General features: G+C 35.0%; 4 protein-coding genes and 3 non-coding genes across 15 annotated transcripts; all 7 read left to right on the top strand.

Moving 5' to 3' along the window:
• The first annotated feature begins 770 nt into the window (after nucleotides 1–770).
• LOC123008253 (A disintegrin and metalloproteinase with thrombospondin motifs 3-like) lies at nucleotides 771–6420 on the top strand. The gene is made up of 15 exons (XM_044404001.1): nucleotides 771–1246; nucleotides 2586–2851; nucleotides 2912–3039; nucleotides 3151–3488; nucleotides 3538–3690; nucleotides 3738–3851; nucleotides 4014–4146; nucleotides 4300–4469; nucleotides 4526–4710; nucleotides 4769–4890; nucleotides 4939–5071; nucleotides 5131–5387; nucleotides 5446–5711; nucleotides 5757–6000; nucleotides 6052–6420. The coding sequence occupies exons 1-15, from the start codon at nucleotides 771–773 to the stop codon at nucleotides 6370–6372; spliced, it is 3306 nt and encodes a 1101-aa protein (XP_044259936.1). The 3' UTR covers nucleotides 6373–6420.
• Nucleotides 6421–6486: 66 nt separating this feature from the next.
• Nucleotides 6487–8283, top strand: LOC123007475 (tRNA N(3)-methylcytidine methyltransferase METTL6). The gene is made up of 6 exons (XM_044402793.1): nucleotides 6487–6558; nucleotides 6621–7324; nucleotides 7373–7567; nucleotides 7740–7782; nucleotides 7958–8009; nucleotides 8192–8283. The coding sequence occupies exons 2-3, from the start codon at nucleotides 6675–6677 to the stop codon at nucleotides 7530–7532; spliced, it is 810 nt and encodes a 269-aa protein (XP_044258728.1). The 5' UTR covers nucleotides 6487–6558; nucleotides 6621–6674; the 3' UTR covers nucleotides 7533–7567; nucleotides 7740–7782; nucleotides 7958–8009; nucleotides 8192–8283.
• On the top strand, nucleotides 7600–7683 carry LOC123008332. Its single transcript, XR_006412948.1, has one exon. It is a non-coding gene; the product is annotated as a small nucleolar RNA snR60/Z15/Z230/Z193/J17 (small nucleolar RNA).
• On the top strand, nucleotides 7818–7898 carry LOC123008329. The gene has a single exon (XR_006412945.1). It is a non-coding gene; the product is annotated as a small nucleolar RNA snR60/Z15/Z230/Z193/J17 (small nucleolar RNA).
• LOC123008331 lies at nucleotides 8046–8130 on the top strand. Its single transcript, XR_006412947.1, has one exon. It is a non-coding gene; the product is annotated as a small nucleolar RNA snR60/Z15/Z230/Z193/J17 (small nucleolar RNA).
• A 136-nt stretch (nucleotides 8284–8419) lies between the features above and the next one.
• Nucleotides 8420–11765, top strand: LOC123007190. Of its 5 annotated transcripts, none has more exons than XR_006412856.1 (7): nucleotides 8420–8991; nucleotides 9047–9229; nucleotides 9280–9774; nucleotides 9874–10097; nucleotides 10152–11102; nucleotides 11197–11278; nucleotides 11371–11421. XR_006412856.1 is itself a non-coding variant. In XM_044402316.1 (7 exons), exons 1-7 carry the CDS (start codon nucleotides 8501–8503, stop codon nucleotides 11667–11669), a joined length of 2769 nt encoding a protein of 922 aa, XP_044258251.1. In that variant the 5' UTR covers nucleotides 8420–8500; the 3' UTR covers nucleotides 11670–11765. The 5 variants fall into 5 exon arrangements, 4 of the variants coding, with proteins under 4 accessions (XP_044258251.1, XP_044258252.1, XP_044258253.1 ...); XM_044402316.1 differs by having other exon boundaries at nucleotides 11153–11278; nucleotides 11371–11765; XM_044402317.1 differs by having other exon boundaries at nucleotides 11153–11291; nucleotides 11371–11537.
• Nucleotides 11766–11852: 87 nt separating this feature from the next.
• On the top strand, nucleotides 11853–21429 carry LOC123007411 (protein FAM102A). 5 transcript variants are annotated; one of them, XM_044402701.1, is made up of 9 exons: nucleotides 11853–11991; nucleotides 13822–14113; nucleotides 18116–18427; nucleotides 18480–18643; nucleotides 18696–18924; nucleotides 19015–19710; nucleotides 19924–20064; nucleotides 20799–21010; nucleotides 21058–21429. In XM_044402701.1, the coding sequence occupies exons 2-9, from the start codon at nucleotides 13941–13943 to the stop codon at nucleotides 21180–21182; spliced, it is 2052 nt and encodes a 683-aa protein (XP_044258636.1). In that variant the 5' UTR covers nucleotides 11853–11991; nucleotides 13822–13940; the 3' UTR covers nucleotides 21183–21429. The 5 variants fall into 5 exon arrangements, with proteins under 5 accessions (XP_044258636.1, XP_044258635.1, XP_044258634.1 ...); XM_044402700.1 differs by lacking the exon at nucleotides 19015–19710; XM_044402699.1 differs by lacking the exon at nucleotides 19924–20064.
• Nucleotides 21430–22500: the final 1071 nt, after the last annotated feature.

Below are 22500 nucleotides of genomic sequence, written 5' to 3'. Positions count from 1 at the left end.
CTAAAGTTGTTGCTTCTAATAAAAACAATATAATTGCAAAGACATTGTTTAGACCAAATATTGGTAAACGATTTAAGAAATATGAGCACGTAAATAAAATGAAGTTAAAGCAGATTGTACACAAAGGGAGCAAATTTTATAGCTTTAATCAATACGAAGATAGCAGAAACTTAATAAAATAATAATAAGCTAAACTTTCAGACACCATTTTCTTCTCGCCTTGAAGCATTTTATTGAAAATATAATCTGGTTGCGCCAGTTGCTAATTGATTTAGTTCATATAAATCTTTATGGAAGCAATGTTAAAAAAATGAAAAATTATAAACGTTCTCTATATTTGATTCACCAATCTACAAATTTTCCTTTCGTGTGTGGATGTAATTTAATTTATTTAGATAATTCTAAAACGATTTAAGATTTACCGTGAATTTCTTTTAGAAACTGATCAAGGAAAACTACCGAAATCTCGACAAAACCGCTGATTTATACCTGAAATACTTATCACGCCTGAAAAAATTTACAGAAGCAAACGCTTTCGAACCGTAAAAAATACACAAGCAAATAAATAGCTAAACATTGATTTTATTGCCGTTCACCACATTTGGTCTTTGGAGATTTTAATAATAAAGCAACTTCAGAAATTTACTCAAATTAATTATATTGAATGTTATGTAAAATGAGTTAACAGAGAAGTGGATTGCAATGTGAGGCACTTATTGTGCTGGCCATGTGTTTAATTACAACTTTAAGAAGCACCAGTTTAATAGAAAATGTGTACGCTGTTGGTCGTAATTGCAATCTTCTCGGGCGCCGATTCCATCAGCCCGTCCCTCCAATTTTGGTCGAACTCTCGCTTTTTTGACGCGTATTCTGAGATTGTTTACCCCCGAATCTTCGAAAGAACAATTCGTATACGCCGTGACATCTACAGCAACGTTTACATGCAGGAATCGAGAAAATTAAAAGTGATGGAGGTAGGAGATTGGACCTTAGAACTTAATTCTGAAAGTAATTTGGTTGTGGCGCCTGCCCTGCGGACCGAATGGGTCGACAGTAATGGCAACGTTACCTTCAAGGATCTTCATCAATGTGATTATAAATTAGGGGTAGTTAGTAGCCTTGAGACGTTCTCGAGGGTTGCGGTGACATTTTGCGGACGTTATGTAATCGGATACATCGCTGTGGGTGACTTGGTGTTTTTCCTGCAACCGACCAATGGGACCCAAGGAGAGCATCGGCTCTACAGGCAAGCAATAATGTCAATTATAAGTACGCAAATCTAGAATAAAGTTTGTATAGTTGTGAAATTACAACGATTTTGATTGCTTCCGTTTCCTTGACGGCCATCATTCTCCAAATTAACCTTTCATAGAATAATGAAAAATTGTCACTTAACTCTTAAATCTACTAAGTGCATTACTGACGATTTCTAGAGAGTCACTTTACAGTGAAAGGTTTTTGAATAATGAGAGTCCGGGATTTTGGAGCTGCCTGCCTACCTCATAAAAGTAGCAGGTGTTAGTCACAAATTTAAGAGACCCTTTTTAGCATTCCCGACTGAATATTTCGTCTAATACCAATATCAGAATTTTCACTTAAGTAAATTTTATATTCCTAACCGATAAAGTTACCTACTTTTTACAAGGAAACGAATGGATTTTTAAAGACTTACAAAGCAGAATAATAAAATAAATAATTCTAATCTATTAATTTTCAAACATTAGGACGACATTTTTTTTTAATATACCTACCGTTTGTCCCCGCATATGTGAAACGACTCTTGTAAAGGATAAAAAAAATTCAATTTAAATTTTAATTTTTTGGGGTTCAGCCCTGCTTAGCTATAGATTAATTTTTAACATAATTTTAGTTTTGAAAAATCAAGTGTATCTTGGAAATCAAAAAAAAAAAAATTTAATGCCTTTAATGTGGTAAAAAGGAAAAGTTATGAAAAGTTATTTAGAATCAACATTTAGGCCCCCATACCAAATTTCAAAATCATCGGCCAACTATAATTCTTTATTTTCAAGATAATTGCTTTTTATTAACATAAACGTCAAAAATTTATTTAATACTTATAATCTAAATGCACCTATTTTTTATTCTTAAACACTTAAGAATAAAATTCTTTGATTTGTGAAATTTGATATACAGGCCGTATGTTAATTTTATACAATTTTTTTGTCATATTTGCCACATAAAAGGCACTTTACCTTACAGAAAAATAGTTTTTTTCAAAATTTCCAAAACATACTTAATTTTTGAAAACTAAAATTATGCTACAAAATTTTAGAAAAGTTGTTTCACCTATCCAGGGACACAATGTATTTTTTCTTAAAACAATGTATTACAGACTGATGCAGTGAGCTTAAATTGCGACATAAATTTGAATTACCAAGGCTTGTGTTTAGGAGAGTGAGTAGGTAATGCAAGACTAATAATTTTGCGTTCCGAGTGAGAAATTAAATTCTTTTCTTGAATGTTTGCTTGAAAATAAATCACATTGGTCAAGCCTGAGAAAATAAAGCCAGTTTTTCTCCATCTTATTCACAAAAGAATACAATTTTTCTTTCTGTTCCGTGCAGTAAAAGTCGTCTAAAACGCCATTCTGACGACATTTACTTTGAGCCACCCCAACCAGAACAGTGGCTTTTTAATTTAACGGGAGACGTGATCGACATAGAAGGGAACGTTGGATCTATACGAGATAACGCAACTGAAGATGACCTAGAAAGTATTGTAGAAGAGAAATTTCCTACGTCTCCCCATTTAAGCTGGCGTCGCGAACAATTAGAAGACGAAGAGTTGGGATATTTTTATGATACGGCTTGGACAGCTGACTCCCCAAAAAGTAAAAAAATCAAATAAAACTCTCAAGTATCGGTAGTTTTTACGAAGGAAAATGTTACAGCTCGTAAATCTGGAGGATCTCGCTTGCCCCCGAGATGGCTGGAAATTGCACTCGCTGTTGACCATACCCTAATACAGTTTCATGGGAAGGATAAAGTCGAGCAGTATGTCCTGGCCTTGATGAATATTGTAAGTTCTAAGTTTAAAACTTGTCAAGTGTCGGCTTTAGTTTAAATAATTTTATTATGTTTCATGTTCTATCCATGCAAGTTGAGATTATGTACTTATAACTTTCCGAAGGTGAATGCTATCTACCAGGACCCATCCTTGGAGGCCAACATGCGATTAGTCGTGACGAGATTATTACTTTACGAGCACCGGAAGCAATCAATCGTGCGTCCAGGCGATGCGAAGAAATCCCTCGAAAACGCCAATAGTTGGAATAATCGTCTTCACATGTCCTTGGCTCCGGGGGAGCCTCATCACGATGTCGCCGTCTGGTTGACTCGTTTGGACATCGGGGGTCCTTCAGGCTACGCCCCTGTTGCTGGAGCTTGTGATCCCAAGAGAAGTTGCGCTTTGAACCGAGACGAAGGTCTGACAAGTGCCTTCATCATAGCCCACGAAATGGCTCATGTGTAAGTCGTTAAAAAGCCAAGTCAAGTGAAAATGAAACTTTGTCTAAAGCTTAGGTCTAAGTCACGACGGCGATAAGAAACACTCTAATCACTGCGGAGACGAATCGGCCAAAGGAAGTGTAATGGCCCCTCTGGTGGCCGCCACGTTCCATCAGTTTTTCTGGTCGCAATGCTCGAGAAATGAGTTCAAAAAAATCGTCAAGTGAGTTGCGACGGAGTTTTCTGCTAGGAATATACCTTTTTTTGTAGGAAATGGACGTGTTTATCGAATTCGCCGGCTACAAACGGAGAAATTGTTTTAAATGCTACTCTACAGAACGCTTTCAGCATGGATGAGCAATGCCGAATGGAGTTCGGCGACGGGTAAATTCATGCATTTGCCTCAACGTTAACAATGAATACCTAAATTGTTTATTCCACTGATTTATTCCCCTGTATCAGATCAAGTCGATTAGGGGGAAATTCAGTGGAAAACACGTTTCACTTATACGAAATGTGTATGCCCAACCTTTGTTTCTTTTCCAGATTTAGTTTGTGCAGGGCATTTGATATAATAGAACCGTGTTCACATCTGTGGTGCGGCCACGAAAGGGCTCCTCTAGTTTGCAAGACCAAGAAAGGATCTCCTTTAGAAGGCACGCAATGTGGATTCAATAAGGTAAAATTTACACTTGTCCCTTATCACCACAATTTCAACAGCAATAAAGGAATTATTCCAGTGTAATGTTCTTGTTTACCTTTATTTAGATTGACGTAGTTATTAAGTAAATTTACTGCCTAGTCCCATGTCAATAATTTGATGAAATTCTAGTGGTGTTGGAACGGGTATTGCGAAGATATGGATAAAAAAAATTCTGGTCATATCCCCATAATACTGAATCCGCAGGACGGAGGGTGGAGTAACTGGAGTCCCTGGGGCCCATGTTCGAGATCTTGCGGTACGGGAGTTCAATTCCAAATAAGGAAATGTAATAATCCCACGTAAGAAAATCTCCTATCAATAAAAAAATCCGGTATTCCGTAAAATTTTCTGTCAGTCCCTCACACGGTGGGAATAACTGCGAGGGAGTAGCGGAAAAATGGAGAATATGTAACAATAAGCCATGTCCCGAGCCGCTGGGGGATATGAGGGCTCAGCAGTGTAAACGACTGCCTAAATTATTGGATCTGAGTGAAACGCGAGTAGGAAATATGACTTGGTTACCATACGAGAGCGAGGATCGTAAGTGTTATTCGCCATCATATTATCGTCTATTTTCTTCGAAATGCTCCGATTTCAGTGGATAAGAAGTGTAAGCTGATTTGTATCAGCGAAAATACGAAAGAACTGTTCGAGAGTTCGGAGAATTTAATCGACGGGACGCCTTGTTCATATGAAAACTCGGACAACATTTGTATTCAAGTGAGTACAGACCGGTCTGTTGAATATATTGTTGAATTTGGGTTGAAGGGCATCTGTCAGTTTCTCGGTTGCGACGGTCAATTATTCTCTAAAGTGAAAACCGATATGTGTGGAGTTTGCGGCGGAAATAATTCCAATTGTTCCAATATAGAATCGATTTTCCGGCGAAAGCTCAAGAGAGGTGTCCCGGCATCAATGATTCCATTAGGATTATTAAAAGTAATCGATTTATTATTGCAGAAGTTAGCAGAGTTGCTGTTTTGCCGCGAATGGCAACAAGAATCAAATTAGAAGCCAATGTCAGCATGCATAATCAGGACGAACCTTCCGTCGCGTTTATCCTGAAAAATCGCAGAAAAAAGAAATACACGATTACCGTCCCTAACACGGGATTACGGACAGATATCATCGAAGGCACGAAATTCTATTACGAGAAAACCAAAAACAAACACAAGATTTGGGCTAATGGTCCAGTTCTAGCCGAAATGGTGATCCTCGTAAGAAAAATAAGCTATCTCATTCAAGATTTATCTAATAACTGGTTTAATTCTGAAGGTATACGCTCCAATTAGTGAGATTGAGGAGGGCTTGAACGTGTCTCTCCGCTCAGAATACATCATTAACAAAGATGTATCTATTTCGTCGACTAGATTTAAGTGGATATTGGGTGGTTGGGGTCCATGTTCAGCGAGTTGTGGCGGCGGCCGCCGGCAAAAGACCGTTGCCTGTTGGGATAACCACAATCAGAAGTTAGTAAGAAGAAAACACTGCTCTTTGATGACGAAACCAACTTTGACAACTGAGAAATGCAATACGTTCGAGTGAGCATTTCGATTAAATCTGCTCAAAACCGATTTTTTTCTCAGTTGTCATTTTCAGTGGGTTTCCGGAAAATGGGAACCTTGTAGCGCGACGTGTGGCTTAACCGGAGTTCAACATAGAGAAAACTATTGCGTACCTCAAGCCATGCTAAATAAAATTAATTTTTCGAATAATACATGGCGATATATGGTAAATCCGAAGAAATGTCTAGGAGTTACCCCTCTGTCTAAACGTCCATGTAACAGAATTCCGTGTTTGTCCTACTGGACTTACGGTGAATGGTCACAGGTTTTGAACAATTTAATTAAATGTGTCCTTCCTTTGAGTTTATTTTTTCAGTGTTCCGAAAGCTGTGGAAAAGGATTATCTTTTCGTTCGTCGTATTGTCCTCCACCGGAAAACCAGCACTTTTACACGTGTGGCGAAGCACCTCCACCCAGCCAGAAACGGCATTGTCAAAATCACACCAAATGGACGAATCTCGCTTGCAAAAAACGAAGGCACAAACCGTGTCTCGAGGATAAATCAGATTTCTGTTCTTTGGAGATTTTGGCAAAGTATTGTAAAGTTGGGGGTTTCAGAAGAATGTGTTGCAAGTCTTGTGCTAACTTTAAATTAATCAGTTTTATAAATATAAAAAGCAACAGCACTATTACATAATATGTATTATTCAATTGTGCTAATGTTTGTTTGTACAATAAAACTTTCTTTAACATTATTGCCGTTTTTTTCATTTCAAAATTTTAGCGCGTTATCAAAACTCAGGTTTGCGCATGCTTTTTGTGTTGTGTGTTGCCTAATTTATTAATCTGATTCTGTTCTCGGTTGTTAGAAGCCCGAGTTAAGGTAAGTTAAAAAATTTATTAATTTCGTGGTCATCTTGCAACATTTTTTTTCGATTTTAACAGTGCAATTAGTTGGATAACGCAGTTACACTTTTATGATGCTATTTTTTCACCAATATGACAGAAATCGAAGAATTCACATGTTTACCCAAAACCTTATCGTTAGAAGACAAGCAACGTTTACAAGAGCAAGATTCACGATTAGTCACGGACTTTAAAGCTTCCTTATTAGAGAAAGATGCTAGAAAACACTGGGATTTATTTTACAAACGCAACGAAACACGTTTTTTCAAAGACCGGCACTGGACGACTAGAGAATTCACAGAATTGTTAAACAACCAATCAACTACAAAAAGAGTTCTTTTTGAAATTGGCTGCGGTGTTGGCAACTTTATTTTCCCTTTGGTTGAAGAAAAACTAGATTTTTATATAATTGCATGTGATTTATCTTCAAAAGCAATTGAAATTGTGCGAAGAAATGAGCTTTACAATGAGGAGTACATGAGGGCATTTCAAGTTGATATAACGACAGAAGATATTTTAAATCGAGTAGATGCGAACAGTGTTGATATTGCAACACTAATCTTCGTGTTATCAGCAATACATCCTGACAAATTTGTGACCACTTTGAAAGTTATCCACAAAGTATTAAAGCCCGGAGGAATTTTACTCTTTAGAGATTATGGTTTATATGATATGGCTCAGTTGAGGTTTAAAGCCGGACATAAAATTTCAAATAATTTTTACATGAGACAGGATGGAACAAGGTGGGTTGAGTTTGGTTGAATAAATATATTTTTACTTTAATGTTTTAGGAGTTACTATTTTTCTGTGGAGTTTTTCTCAAATTTATGTCTTAAAGCGGGATTTGAAGTCATCAGTAATTCATATGTACATAGAAAAACGGTAAATAAAAAAGAAAACATTGATGTACCAAGAATTTTTATTCAAGCAAAAATTAAGAAACCATCATGAGGAATTCATGCAGAAAAAAAATGATATGATTTGTGGTTAGTATTAATTTAAAAATATATAAAAACATATTTTCTACGTGATGAATTCATAGTTCAAATGACCTTTGTGATTACAGCAGTTAAATGTCTTTCGCTCCTAACTGATATCACACTTTACTAAAAAATATTCATTGAGTATAATTTTTTTCTAACATTATGCATTTTACAGATTTTGGAGCATTTCCACAACATTTCTTCACAATACTCAATGGGTAAGTTTCATTTTTTGCAACTAATTAATCTACCAAAAAATATGATGATTTCATAGTTCAAATGAATTTAGTGATTACAACATTTTATTGTCTTTCGCTCCTAACTGATCACTTTTTAATTTAATAATTAGGTTTACCGATTGTTCTTTTTCCTAATACTTCATTTTTTTTTCAGTTTTGGCAGAAATGACAAGGTCTTCTCGTTTTTATCAGATCCAACCGGCACGGTAAGCATAATTTTTTAAATAACTAATAACTTCGTGAAAAAATCGGTGATGAATTCATAGTTCAAATGAACTTTAATGATTACAACGTTTAAATGTCTTTCGCTCCTAACTGACTTTTATTATAATAAATTTCATCTAGCTTTCTTATGAATTATTTTTAATAAATTTGACATATTTTACAGAATGAAGAGACAAGACGAAAATAACTAAAAGAAGCAAAGTGTTTTGGATTACCAATATAATATTTTGTAGCAAATAAAGATATTAAAACAGAAATGTTGTACCTATTACTTTGTTATTTCCCTATAAAAAGTACTTTGCAATGAATATTTTTTTTATTAATGTTGCGCGCGAATTTTTAAATTCGAAGTTAATATTTTAAGTACGCAAGCGTAATGGATGTCAAAATTAGGCGCGCAAGCGTCATACTTAATTTTTTGTAATATAAACAAGACAGTAATGTTTTCATAACAATTATAAAAAACAGAAAAATGATATTGTTATTCCACTGGTTTACAAGTTTTCTTTATAGTTTGTTTAAAAAGCGAATGAAACAAAGAACTTCTTCATCGTGGAATAGTTTCACCATAACCAAACTAAGCTCAGAAAACCATCCGTTGGCTCAACGAGACGCCGAAAATGATATAAAATTTGATCCTCCCGTGTATAAGCAGAGATACGAAAGAACAGTCGATATTTTATTGAATGAAAAATGGAAAAATCGAATTAATAAAGTGGTGGATTTTGGTTGTGCAGAGTTTGGCTTCTTTGTCTTCCTGAAAAATAGGATTTCATTAAGTGAACTCGTACTGATTGATATTGATGATTTATTATTAAGTGATTATATATACAGAGTTTATCCTTTAAATGCTGATCACTTGGTTGGAAGACCAAAACCTTTCACTGTACATATTTACGCAGGGAGTATTGCAGATTCTGATCCAAGTTTGTTGAATACAGACGCTGTAGTTGCACTAGAAATGTAAAAACCATTCTATATTTGAAACATTTTTTGATGTAATATTGTATGATTTCAGCATTGAACACCTGTATCCTGATACACTGGACGCGCTTCCATATAACATATTCTCATATATTAGACCAAAATTAGTAATAGTCACAACCCCAAATGCCGAATTTAATGTTTTATTTGCGAAACTGTCGAGAGTCAGGCACGCTGATCACAAATTTGAATGGACCAGGGAACAGTTTCAGTCATGGTAATTATGAATACTCTTAATTATAAACATTTTCTGTGAATTTCCTCTAGGGCTACGAATATAACATCACGGTTCCCTTCTTACACAGTCCACTTTGATGGTGTTGGTTTAGGCCCTGCTGGATGTGATGACAGCATTGGTTGTTGCTCTCAATTAGCTGTGTTCATAAGAAAAGACGTTATCTGTGATACTTATGAAGAAACATGTGTTTGCACACAAACTTCGTGCAAATTTAATGTTTCAAACGATTTTTGGGGCTGTAATTGCGTAAATTGTCTACCAATGCGTTCATATGGTGTTTGTACATATAACTCTTACTCTCAAAAACGTTCTGATTACAAATTAATTGCATCAATTAATTATCCTTACGAGAAGGACTTGCGGACTGAAGACGAGAAAGTCTTAGATGAGCTTAAATACAGAATGCACCTTTTTGAAAACATTGATGGGGAGTTTTACAATGAGGAAACTAGATGTTTTCACATACCGCTTCATAGACTTGTGTATCAAACGACCAAACCGTTTGCGTCAGAACCGGAAATAAGGTAATAATGCAATTTTGAATTTCAGTTATCAAGTAGCAAAAATCATTACTTTTGGCATTGACAATGTCAATTCGGACTGTTCAAATTCTCGTATTTCAGAAACCTTTTGTTAAAATTTAATTACAAAATTGAAGAATGTTGGAATTCAGTCAGTAAAAAACTTGAAACTTGTGTAATTTATGAGGCTGATATGGACAGTGGGGGCTCCGGTAGTGATACCGAAGCGTCAGGCTACGGTTCAGACAATAAATACAACGTGGATGATGCCAAATTTAACGATTGGGACGAAAATGATTTAACGTGGACCAGCTCCACAAGTAAAGGTACTTTCTTCTCTGTTGTATTACTCGAGTGTTTAATTTTTGTGTTTTCATCAGAGAATGATCCAGCAGTAAGTAGTAAAGGTGTCAAAACCCAGCTACACTTAGAAGTTAGCGAGAGTAAAAATCCTCAAGCTTTATTCGACTCCGGCTACCAAAAATCTCCCTCTATCCCTGACGAGTCCCCTCAATCAAAAGACCAAGCAATTGCTTTGGATTTCAAAAGTTTGAACGATAAACCGAACAAATTATCACATTTATTATCTGTGTTTGATAATTTCGATAAAATAAACGAGTTAGATGCGGTGCGCCGGGAAAAAAAGTACTTTAATTTTTCATCAAATCTTCCTCACCGCGAAGTGATGAAAAAAATTTGTCAAGAAATCGCTAAACATCCTGTTGCTGGACCTTCACGCGATTCTAAAAAAGGCAAACAACCCAAAAAATCCCACTCGTCGGATAGTGACGAGTCGGTTGAAGACGTCAAGTCGATCACGACTTGTATTTTGGAAAATTCTTTAAATAAAATTGAGTGCCAAGATGAGGAAAGACGGGGAAACTTGATACAAGAGTTGATACCGGAAGAGAATCAGGAGGAAATTCTCGTTTTACAAGAGGAAGTTCTTGAGCCTGTTCTGATAGTAGAAAACGGGGATTTGGCGAATAATAATAGGGATTTGGAAGGTAATAATTATCCGGCTGAAGACGTGGAACAACAAAATGATGACATAGTTGATAATCAAGAATTGATTAATGTTAATAACAACGAAGTTGTTGATGAGATCGAAGTAGATGAGGCTGGTGCCGAGGAAGAAGATGAGGAAAACATCGAAATTGAACCTCCGGTTGATGTGGAGGTGGCTTGGTCGAGTCGAGAAGCCCTCTATGATGTGAATTCGCATGTTGACTTATTGGAAGATTTTGAAATGGAGGCTTCAGATGTGGTCGTCAATGGTGTCTCGTTCCCTAACAGATGCGTAATTGTGGCTGAAAGTAACAATGATCCAGGTACTCGAATGCCACAGTTGCTTTCAGTAGTTAATATATTGCGTTATCAGTTTTCCCTCCTGAGGATAGCGGCTTTCCTAATTGGTTGTTGCAGATTTTTGATGAGGCTGAAGTTCTGCCACCTGAAGATGACCTCCACGATGAGCCTCATTTCTACTGTCAGGGTGATGGGCTAGGTATGATAAGTTGGTAAGACGTCGCTTGTGAGCGCTTGAGATGCAATCTTACTACATGTAAAAAATGTAAGATTAAATGTTTGCATTTTCAGGGGTTCACCCATCCACTGTTGCCATAAATGACGACGATGCAGACGATGAGGGTAACGATTCTGGTTCAGATTCATCGTCATCAAGCGGATCTGTTGATTTTGCAAACGCTGATGATCATTCTGTTCACGAAATGTTTGTGGCTAATGAGTCTCGACATGATAATAGTTTAGTACTAGTGGGGCAACCGATGCCTATTCAACATCCAAACGAGACAAATGAGACCTCAGATCAAGAGGATGTGTTTGAAAATGCGGAAGGATCGGAATCTAATTTAGTTGCTAGTTCTTGTACTCAATAAACTTGATACCAAGTGTAGTTATCTTGAATGTTATGATAATTTTTGAGACTGAACGATTTTGTAACGGGAAACCAAAGAATAAAATTTCTGTTTCTACTTTTTTTTCTACATTGCAGGATTTCTCTCGCATAACTTTAAAACTTCGCAGTCTTGATACTTCCAGCGCATGACACGTAACCGTCATTTATATCGCTTTCGTCTGTCAGTTCGATAATGGCGTTTGTGTAATAGTGTAGTGTTAAATCGTTTATTAAATATTTTGAATTCCAAACTAGAGAATTCCAATGAGTGCTATCACAACTATGTTGGAAAATAAGTGGGTGTATGTAATTACATAAAGTTTTTTTTTCTGTTGTGATTTTGATGTTTTTCATTGTTTTGGTCGCTTGTGTAGGCTTTTTTCTTAATATTTTGGTTTTTCGGCAACAAACAACTTCAAAATTTTTGTACTTGTGTAAGGTTTTTGTAAAAAAATATTTTTATGGTCGTAGGTTACAAAAGGTGCCACGGTTAATTACATGAATGGAAGTTGAAATTATGGTTACAAATTTGGTCACAAAAATATGAAACTCTGTGGCCTTGTGCATTATACCAAGAATTTTAGACGAGAAATTGGTAAAAAATAATTCACTTTCGGAATTGCCTGATTTTAGTTTAAAAATCTGAATTAATTATCATATTTTTTGCTAATTTACAACTTTCTTTAATTTTTTCATTTTGTATTATATGCTTAATGTTACTGTTTTTTGTAATTCACATAAGAAATGGGAAATATTTACATAACATCCTAACTATTATTTTCAATATTTTTCCTATGACTATTAGCGCGAATTTTTATTGTTCTGATAACAGTTTTATAAATTTTCCATGAAATCATTTATAATACACTCTCAGGTCTTATAGTTAACGTCATAAACAAACTTGTCTTTATTATTCTTCAGATAAAGTAGTCTATTACGTACAGTAACGTTTTTAGTGTATTTTTATTTTCGCTTTAAAATCATGAATACCTATTTACGTATTTTCCACTATTAGTAAAGTGTTGTTGAAATATTGAGTAGATTTTCTTAGAGTAACTCAAAATAACACTTGTAAAATGATATCAGTCTCCAACATCCGTTTGTAGGACCAGCGAGGAGCTTTAATTGTTTGTTGGTGTTAACTTCCTGTTTTCTTGTTATCTGTTAGTGGTTTAGTTTTTGATTTTGATATGTTAGTTTGTGGTACTTTCATTTTCATTATTTTTTCTTTATTTATGGTGCAGTGACTTTCTATTTTTGGACCCGGTACCTACTGTTTCAAATTTCGCTCTAATCAAGCTTTTAGATAAGATACGAAAAAATTAATTGCAGTTCTTTATGAAGGTTTTCTTATCATGCAAACGTAGACATAGGTAGGTTTAAAAATGTACTAGCTTCTGAAATTGTCGGGGTTCATAATTTTACACTTGAAACTTTTAGTAAAACTAAAATCTATTTAGAAAAAGTGATTTACTTATTACTCGTAACACATTAATGTAAAATCCAAAATGCCAGCTCCTTTGTTTCTCAAGAAATTCCTCGTTGGGTACAGAATAGTTATGCAATCTTTTTAAAAATAATAAAAAATAACACTTAAAAATTCTGCTGGGGCTTGATTCTCCGCTGTTGGTGAAGAGTGGAAACGGAGTTGTTTCTCATGTAATGTACAGCTTTGTGAGTAAATGAATTTCAATTGATAGGTATTACATTTATTTTATTTTATATTTATTTATTTATTACATTTTTTGTAATAATTTTTACTGTTCTCGTCATTAAAAGCCCACGCATGGAGCACACATGGCCCTTACAAGTTGTCTTCTCCACACAGAAGCTTGCAGATTTATTTGCAAACATTTTGTTTTATTTTTAACAATATTAATACATGAAAACTTCTTATGTTTTCACTCGAAGTGTATAAATGATGCTGCGTATCGTTGCACAATCTTGGTAATTTATGACTCCCAAGATGCGAAATTGCAACCGCTCAGAATCGTTATTAATTATTCCGGACTCCACCTTGGAGATAAAAACAAAAAAATCGCGTCTTTTTGAGTGTTAATGCATTTTCATATTTCTCGTTTGCGTATCAGAATTCGTTCAGTGCTTTGACAGTCTCTTTAATTCTGTTTCAGTTCATTATGAGGCACGATTGAAAGCGGAAGTTGTCTTTGTCCGAATCTACTTTCAACATATTTAAAGCGATCGTTTGATATCGCTGTTTCGGAAACGATGTCTTGAGCGAGTTTTCTGCATGACAAACGGACGAGGCGCCGGAATGGCGTCCTTCATGACGAAAAAGAAGAAGTACAAATTTCAAGTAAGTCTGTGTTTGGAAGAACTGCTGGAAGTGCCTTTCGTTTCTGCCGTCCTATTTGCCAAGATAAGACTCTTAGATGGAGGAAATTTTCAAGATCACAGCAGCAGGTAAGATGAGTACCTATTTAAATAAGCGGTGGGACAATGAGAATGTTCGCGTTTAATATTGACAGGAGAACAGAAATAGACGTTTAATGGTTGTGAATGAATTTTGGCCTCCAACCTTTAACACGAATTACTTTTGTGGGGGAACGTTATCTAATGAAGAATGGAGTATTTATACAAAGAAAAGATTCGAGTTATTTACATAACGTTTGGATGTATGTATTTACAGTTTCGCGGAAACTTGGGTTGAGTTAATAAAGATTCACTTTTCCAACATGCGAAGTTCACAGATCACAGTAATGAGTATGAGGTTTTAATAATAGTGTAATAGAATCAAAGGTCGGTTGCCAACATGATTGTTCGACTTTTCGAGTTCGTTAAATAATTATTTTCCCCTAAGATTCACTTTTGTTATTGTTTATAATTTCATGGTGAAGAGAAAGGAAGTCTGACTTTCTTGTTATATTAACTGACTTTCAAAACCCAATAACGTTCCAGTTTCTGCACCAACAATACTGAAAGGACGTTTTGACATCTAATATTTGGAAAGTAATTGTTGGTGATGAATTTATTCAAGAAAATGTAACATAATGCAAGTTGTTAAATTGAATATCAGTTGTTGGGAAGTTTCGTGTTTCACTATCTCCCTTTGAAGTTGAGAAGTTTGTGTGCAACATGGAAACAAAGAGATTAATGAGGCGATTATGGTAAAAAGTAAAAAAAGGTCACTCGAAGAGGGGCTTATATAAATCCGATTGACTGCCCTGTGACGTAAACGAAAAAAATAAATGACTAGAATAAAATTTTGATAACTTTCTTTTTAAACCTACTTACCTTTTATTAAAAACAAATAAATTGATTTAATTACGCAAAGCGTTGTTTTTGGTGTTTTCAGATAATTAGATAACTAATGTTTTTTTCATGAACACATCAGAAACCGATGTTGTCATACATATTTAATATGTATGAAAAAAAATGTGAACTAATCAATTCCATATTTTTTACTTACATGACATTTTTTAATAACAAAGATCTTTAATTATTACGCGTGGAGGGTGAAATAATATTTATAATAACATTTTACCCTCCACGGTATTACAAAAGAACTCTCTTTAACGATTTTTATTTATGAACTCGTTTGGTGCTTTAATAAAAATTCTTGTCAGAAATATTACTGGAGGAATCTTGTTTTTAAAGCATCAATTTCCTTATTTTTCGCTTTATTAGTTATCGTTTCGGAAGCTAAAATCAACAATTGAAACAAAAATAATACGAATTTGATGGTAATATAAATCTAACAACGCAAAGAAAATAAACAGCTTGCAACAATATTAATTGTTTACTTGTTTTGTATACTATCTTGTAGTTTTATAAAAAAAAACGATAAGTTTTCTTGTAATTACGTCTAATAAGAAATTTCTCATTAATTACTCCTTTTGGTCTAGTTTTTGTCTATTTACACTCTCAAATAAAAATAATTTCAATGAAAACATAATAACACTCTCACTCGGTGACCCGACATGGAATGTTACCCATGAACGTCCTTGTTTCCTCAATGTTGGATTCTCCGTCCGGAATTGAGTTGACCTGATTTTTTAAGTTGCGTTCTTGAAATCAGGGTTTGTCCAAATTTAGGTCTCGTAAAGAAATTTTCTTTCGGTTTTGTTTCAGCAAAAGATGCGAAATCTAGATCTCACAATGTGTAGGTCGAATCGTTGCTAACGGCAAGGTTGTGGCCTGTGCACCTCGTTGAAGATGTGCACGTTCATGCTGCCTACGTAAACATAGCAATCGATGGTTTTATTAGTTCCCACATATTGCAGACGATATGATTAAATGACCTTCTAAGGTTGTCTGCCCTGTATTAAAGTCAATCATAAACGTGTCACTGACGACGTTAATTAACTTATTTTAATGAAGTATACATACATTATACAAACAGCGAACAGCATGTTTACCACTTTGAGAGTTGAGTACAATGATTCATTACAAACTTGCTCAAGGATAAATCGAATTTAATTCGACTATTTAATAAGTCCTGAGAACACATCTGTAATGAGGAAATGAAACTCATTTGGTTCGAATATAATTCGCGTTCATTTGTATGTCATTTTAAGAGCCTGGAAAAAAGATTGTTGTAGGAAGTTTAACGACCACTACAATAATAAATAGACTTTGTTTTCCTCTAAAATAAGAAAAATAAACCTCTCATTTTTTCAAGAGCGAAACACATTTCGTTTCAAAAGGGTAGGTGTAATTATAGAGGCCTGTTATCTATGAAATATGTAATTTAAATTGATGCGTTGATGTATTTATTCCATTAGGGACACGACCTAAATTAACTTTGCAGACATTTTGTGGCGTCCTTTCCGGAACTGACCTAAGTTTTGTGATTAAAATTCCTCGTAATATCCTCTTCCGGAGGGGTCTTCTAACAGAAGTTCGTTTATTGAAATTTTTGAAGTGAAACCAAGAGAGATATTTGTGCTGGGCGTTAGAAACATTTATTTTTACAATATGAGTCATTTTTGAAATCTAGAATTGGTAATAAAGATTAATTATAGGGAAAAAATGATGTAAGCGCTTACTTACAGATATGATCTGTTTTGTAAAAATAGAGATTTGTATTTTATTCCCCTGCTACCGAAACGTTTATGTTTATAACCTAATTAAGATCTTTTTGACAATTTAATAGAAACATAAGAAAGTGACACAATTTTAATCTTTGTACAGACTAATAATAATTTTACACTTGTTTTAAGCATGATCTATATTTAGAAGTTAATTTCTGGTACAAAATTCCGCATTGAACAGGTTATAAAGGTGCATTACATAAAGAAAATGAAAATAATCTTAAATGTATATATTTAACAAAGTACTGTGTAAATGTTGACGTAAGACTAATTAACGCAAAATTACAGCAATCCAATATGAAAACACATTGAAAGAAAGTACCTACCTGTTTTTTATCGAGAATATTGTACGTTGTTCAAAGTTCATGTTATTGTAATTTGCTTGATTTAATAGTAATACTAACGTGTTCTTCATCAAATTATCGCTTTTGGTTTATTTCAACAAACTCTAGCAGAAATAGCTCTCATTTCTATTGATTTTTTTAAAGAACTTGTCGATTTTTGCACAATCGTGTAAACTTATTTTAAAGCACAATTTAATTGTTGCATGCGATTGCTTCAAGAGCTTTCCATGCAAGCTCCCACTAGTAATTAATTTACAGCTTGTTTTTTGTTCACCTTTTTTCACGCTACAAAGGGCAGACATCAAACATCTGGAATTTAACACATCGTTTTTGCTTCCTACACTTGAACTTTCGTCCTACATTAAATTTTATGGGTGTTCGCACACACTAAATTCAAACGTATCGTTGCTCTAATCGCAACAAACCGGAATTTAGGTCTAAAATGTAGGGAAGTTGTTTTATTCGGGACGAATTTTACGTGTGCGAGTGGTCGGAATGAAATAAATTCCTTCTTGTTGAATGACGTTGTTCCGGGATTAGACTCCTCATGAATTCATTCCGGGAATTAATATCTAATCAAATAATTTCGTTGATGGGCTTTTTTAATGAAATCAGGGGATTTAATAATCGTTAGGGTACATAACATATGAGAGTGGACCAAAATTGGGGCCAAAAGTAATTATTTTAAAAATATTGCTTCTTTGATCATTTTTTTCATTAAATTGCAAATATGGTCTAACGCTTTCCGCTTGGGAAATAGCCAATTAATAACCATAAACGGAAGTAGCAAAACTTTACATAAATATGAATTTCGCTTGTTTAATTTTGTCATATCACGAATAATAATTTTGTTATTTCTTTGAATACACAATAAGTAGCAGAATAAATAAATCTTATTTTCTTGCTAAAGAGAATTTTATTGAAATGGCTTGGAGTAAACAGTTGTTCTCCAGATGTTTTCCGTTTGAAAAACACATCGAACTTTAATGAAATTGGGTCAAATTGGACTTTACGTTTTACTGTTCCAGAGAGGAGGTGCGCGACCACAAAGTGAAATGGGGCGCAAACTTTTCTTTTCCTTGTAAAATGTCGGCGAACGCATCCACCGGTGTCCTCGAGCGTTGTATTTTACGAATATCCGTGCGAAAGGAATGTAAAGGCGGCCGTTCTTTTACCAAACTAGGTTTCGTCGACTTGAATCTGGCAGAATATGCAGGGGCGGGTGTTACATTCAAGAAAGCTTTATTAGAAGGATATGACGCCAGACATCGTCAAGACAACAGCATGCTCAAGTTTTCCATTGCTATGCATATGTTATCGGGTGATATTTTGTTCAAAGTGTAAGCGATGAAATTGCAGAGTTGGCCAGTTTTTGAGGGTTCTTTTTTGCAGACCGTCTCCTTCCCTCAAACATAAATCTATTGCTTCCGAAGATCCAGCGACTGAGTCTCGGACTGATGAGCTTTCGAGTGAATCATTGGGAGGAGGGTCGATTGCTAGTGGCAGTTCAGGATTTGGGAGTTTGCCCAAGAAAAGACCGGCACTTTTGTCGTCAGGTGATTGAACCCGGTTTTGGTCAAGTTTTGAATGTATTTAGTGTTTTTTTAGAATTGGTGATTGGTCACACTTTGGTCGAAAATAGCGTTCCGGTGACGGTCGCTGTGGAAGGTGCAACGGATCAAGTACAACCTTCAGATCACGAGGAAGTTGTGTGTGAAACTGGCCATTCCCGGAACTCATCTAATACGAGCCAATTATCGAAAGCTTCCGGTTATAGTAGTATCCATTCCCATAGTCACAGTAGACAATCGAGTTCGGGTGATTCTGGACATATCAGGTTAGAATATAGTCACAAATTTTGTTGTAATGGGAAGAAATGTACATATTATTTAGGGGTGCATGCCATACTTAATTTTTGTTTATATAGGGCTCTGTCACACAGACAAAATCGGAAACAAAATGGTAACCCCTTCCTCAACTCTTCAAATTTTATTCGTGTAAACACATTTCCTAACCGAATCCGAATCCCTAACACAATTATCCACGAAGACGTATTTAATAGCACATTAGAAACGTTAACTCCTATTAAATCACCGGAAAACAGTTCATTGACTACAGAAGAGACTTCGCGTTACTACACTCCCGATAACTACCAAAAACAATTGAGTAACGTTAGCGGTTCGAGTACTGACGATTACAAAACTCCCGATGAATCTTTAGAGATGCGAACTGATTTATTTTCGCAGAAATTCAACGAACTGCAAAAATCCTCATCGACAAGTTTAATCGAACTGAACGCGCAATCAAACGAATCCGATTTGTTGCTAGACAACAATCGCTTAAGTGCAGATAATGCAATTAAAGTGAAAAAATCGGATGGTGTATTGAAATCGAAAAGCGACTTTGAAATCCCGAGAGTCAGTCCGATTCAAAAAAGTCGTTTTCGCGGCGGTTTTTTCCGATCGGAAAATTTACCGGCATTTTTAACACCAATTCTTAAGCGGAAAAATGCGGTAACCAATCAGTCAACACCCAAAATTCCCAATTCCGACACACGCACCACATCCCTCAACTCGCTTCGATCGGGGACGACCGGGAGTGACCATTTGAGTACCCAACCAAGGTAAGACTTGGGCGGTGGTAGTTTTTTCGTTTTCTCTTTCCATGCATTACTAATCAACGCTTGATTAACTCGTCGCGTTTTTTGTTGTTTTCGGAGATTTTCAGTCGCGGCATTGGACTTCGTCACAAAGAGGTAATCGGTGTTAGTGCTTGTGTCTCATTTCTAATTGATTTCTGTTCAGTGCAATGAAGGGTGTTGGGTGTTCATTTACAGGGGCTTGCCACATCGCAAATTGTTGGAGGGTGCATCAGGAGGTAAGCTAGCTCCGTTGGCCATCAGTCCTGATGAAACGCCTACCACTGTATCGTCTGATTGCTCACAAAACCTCACAATTCGACGTCCCAGCGTCACAACGTTAGTGTGTTTCTAATCGTTGTCTTGCTTTTCTTCGAGTTTTTGCTTTATTTTCAACATGTGATCAATTTTAGTTTATTGTACACATTCCTGGTTTTATGGCACTATAAAAGCACTAGTTTCTCCTCTTCGGCTGTTTTTGTTTTTAGCTCGCTTATAACATGCATCTTGCATTCTCTGATTTTCATTGCATTTGATTGAAAAGAGGATTAAAGATCTTTGGAATTGCCACACGGATAATCCAGTAACTCAATTTGAAGAAATATTTGCTTTTAATTAAACTTTTTAAAAACTCAACGTTGAGTAATTTCAATAACTTTACGTAATCGTGTCCGTTATCAGGTGTATTTGCTGCATTAGCCTTCAGAAGTAACAAGGTTGGAATATCAATGAGATGGTATACTACCTAATCAGCCGTTAACAACAACTGAATTTTCATCTCATTGTCGTAACACTTTCGTTTTTCTATTGCTTGTTTAACAATTTTTGTTCACCGACGTGATTTTCCTTCAGATGCAAATTTGGTAATTTTTTGTTTTTGCGCATGATGATCGCTGTTTTCCCACAAATTTGATTGTAACCCCAAACTAATTTAAATTCAGTCAAATGGATTGAGAGTGAAATCGATGTAATAATTGCTTATCCCTGGCATGTAATTGACGTCAGCAATTCCCCACATCCGTGTTATCGAGAAGAGAATGCCCTCAAATAATTCAAATTTGTTTGTGTTGTAGAAATCCCAGCTCAAGCAGTTTAGTCCTGTCGGAAACCGGTTCACTGGATCGTGCGAAGGCAGCTTATGAGCGTCGTAAAAAGACTCAAATTCAAGATTCCGACACGGGGGTGGTATCCGGAAGGGTGGAAAATACTCGGGTGAATGCCAATCGGTTAATAGCGGAGATTTTAAAAGATACGAATTTAGAACAGGCCGATGATTCGGCTGAAAGTGAGTTTAAACAATTTGAAATAGTTTTTAATTTATTGTTGGTATAGCTTCAGGTCTTCAATTGTTTATTGCCAAAGATGGTACTGCCGCTCTAGGTAATCATGAAGTCAAATCGCAGATGTCAACGGGGGTGCAAGTTTTTAAACAAGTTGTCATGGATGACAACAGGTAGTTGATATGTGTGGTGTGTGTTGCAATTTAGAAGCTCCTTTAAGTTTGGCGGAGAAATGAAAGCAAAGTGACATCTCAGCTATGGATTTTTTATGTCAATAGTACGGTTTTACTAGACAGTGTTGCCAATTTTTGTGATATAACAGCGGTAGTAAACGTTATTGAAACTCTTATTTAAGTTGAATTGACATTATTTATTGTAAATTATTTTTGTGTTAAATGTATATTATTTATTATTGATTTTTAAATTATTAGTACACTGTATAAAATCGTTTTAAAATGTACATAAATACATACATGAATAAAAACTTAGACCTAAAAACACTTTTTATTCGGCTTTTATTTTTATTTTGTATATTCTTATTTTTTTTTTGTGTGGACGTAACTACCAATATTTGTTTAAACAACAATCAGTATTTTCGTTTTATGACTCATAAAATTGTAGTGAAGTGCTTAGAATATTAGACCGAGATGACGTTAGTATAAGTTTATTTGGATTTTAGACAAAAAAATTTGATATCTGTATGAAAGGAAAGAAATTTTTGACAGAAAGTTAGTCACAACGTAAAATATTATTAATTACAGAACTTGAGAACTGGAAGAAAAAGTAGGTACAGTTGGAGACAAAATATTCTGGTCGTCACTTTTCTGACAGTTTAATGTAATTCAAGCTTTAAAGTTAAGATGAATGACAATTTCAAATTAATGACATATTATATTGCTATCAAAAATATGTCCTAAAGCATGCTGTACAATTTAATGTCACTCAAGTGACACTGACGACCAAAGTATTTTGTCTCCAACTGTACATATTTAACATGTACACAACAGGTGCATAAAATTCATTGCGTAAATTGGTAAACGTAGTAGGTATATAAGACCACAGCCATTAAATGAATGAGAGATTCAAAAGCATTAAAAATTAGACGAAAATGGAAGGAAGACAAAGACAAAGCGTAGAGTAAAACGTATATGCAATTAACAAAACACCTAATCCATAATGGTATTTGTCTACATAAACTTTTATAATTTAGTACATTACATATATACATTAAATTAGGTATGTACTCGTAAATATTTCAAAACAAATGGAAGCAGATCTTTGATCTTTTTTACCACATTGTTTTACCTTTTTACTTTTTATATGTAGTATGTGTTGTACGTAGTATAATGCGGACACAGTTATAGGGATATTGAGAATTTTCAAAAAAAAAATCAATCAAATTTTAATCAAATGTTTATTTAGATAGAGTTTTTTTAGTAAGATTTAGCCGATTTGTTTTTGATTTCAAAAATATGTCTAGGTATGTGCAAAATTT

The sequence above is a fragment of the Tribolium madens genome, unplaced genomic scaffold (assembly GCF_015345945.1).
Source record: "Tribolium madens isolate multiple individuals breed KSU strain unplaced genomic scaffold, Tmad_KSU_1.1 Scaffold_3;HRSCAF=73;Tcas5.2_LG2, whole genome shotgun sequence".
Lineage (NCBI taxonomy): Eukaryota > Metazoa > Arthropoda > Insecta > Coleoptera > Tenebrionidae > Tribolium > Tribolium madens.
This window is presented reverse-complemented; position numbering and strand designations above follow the sequence as displayed.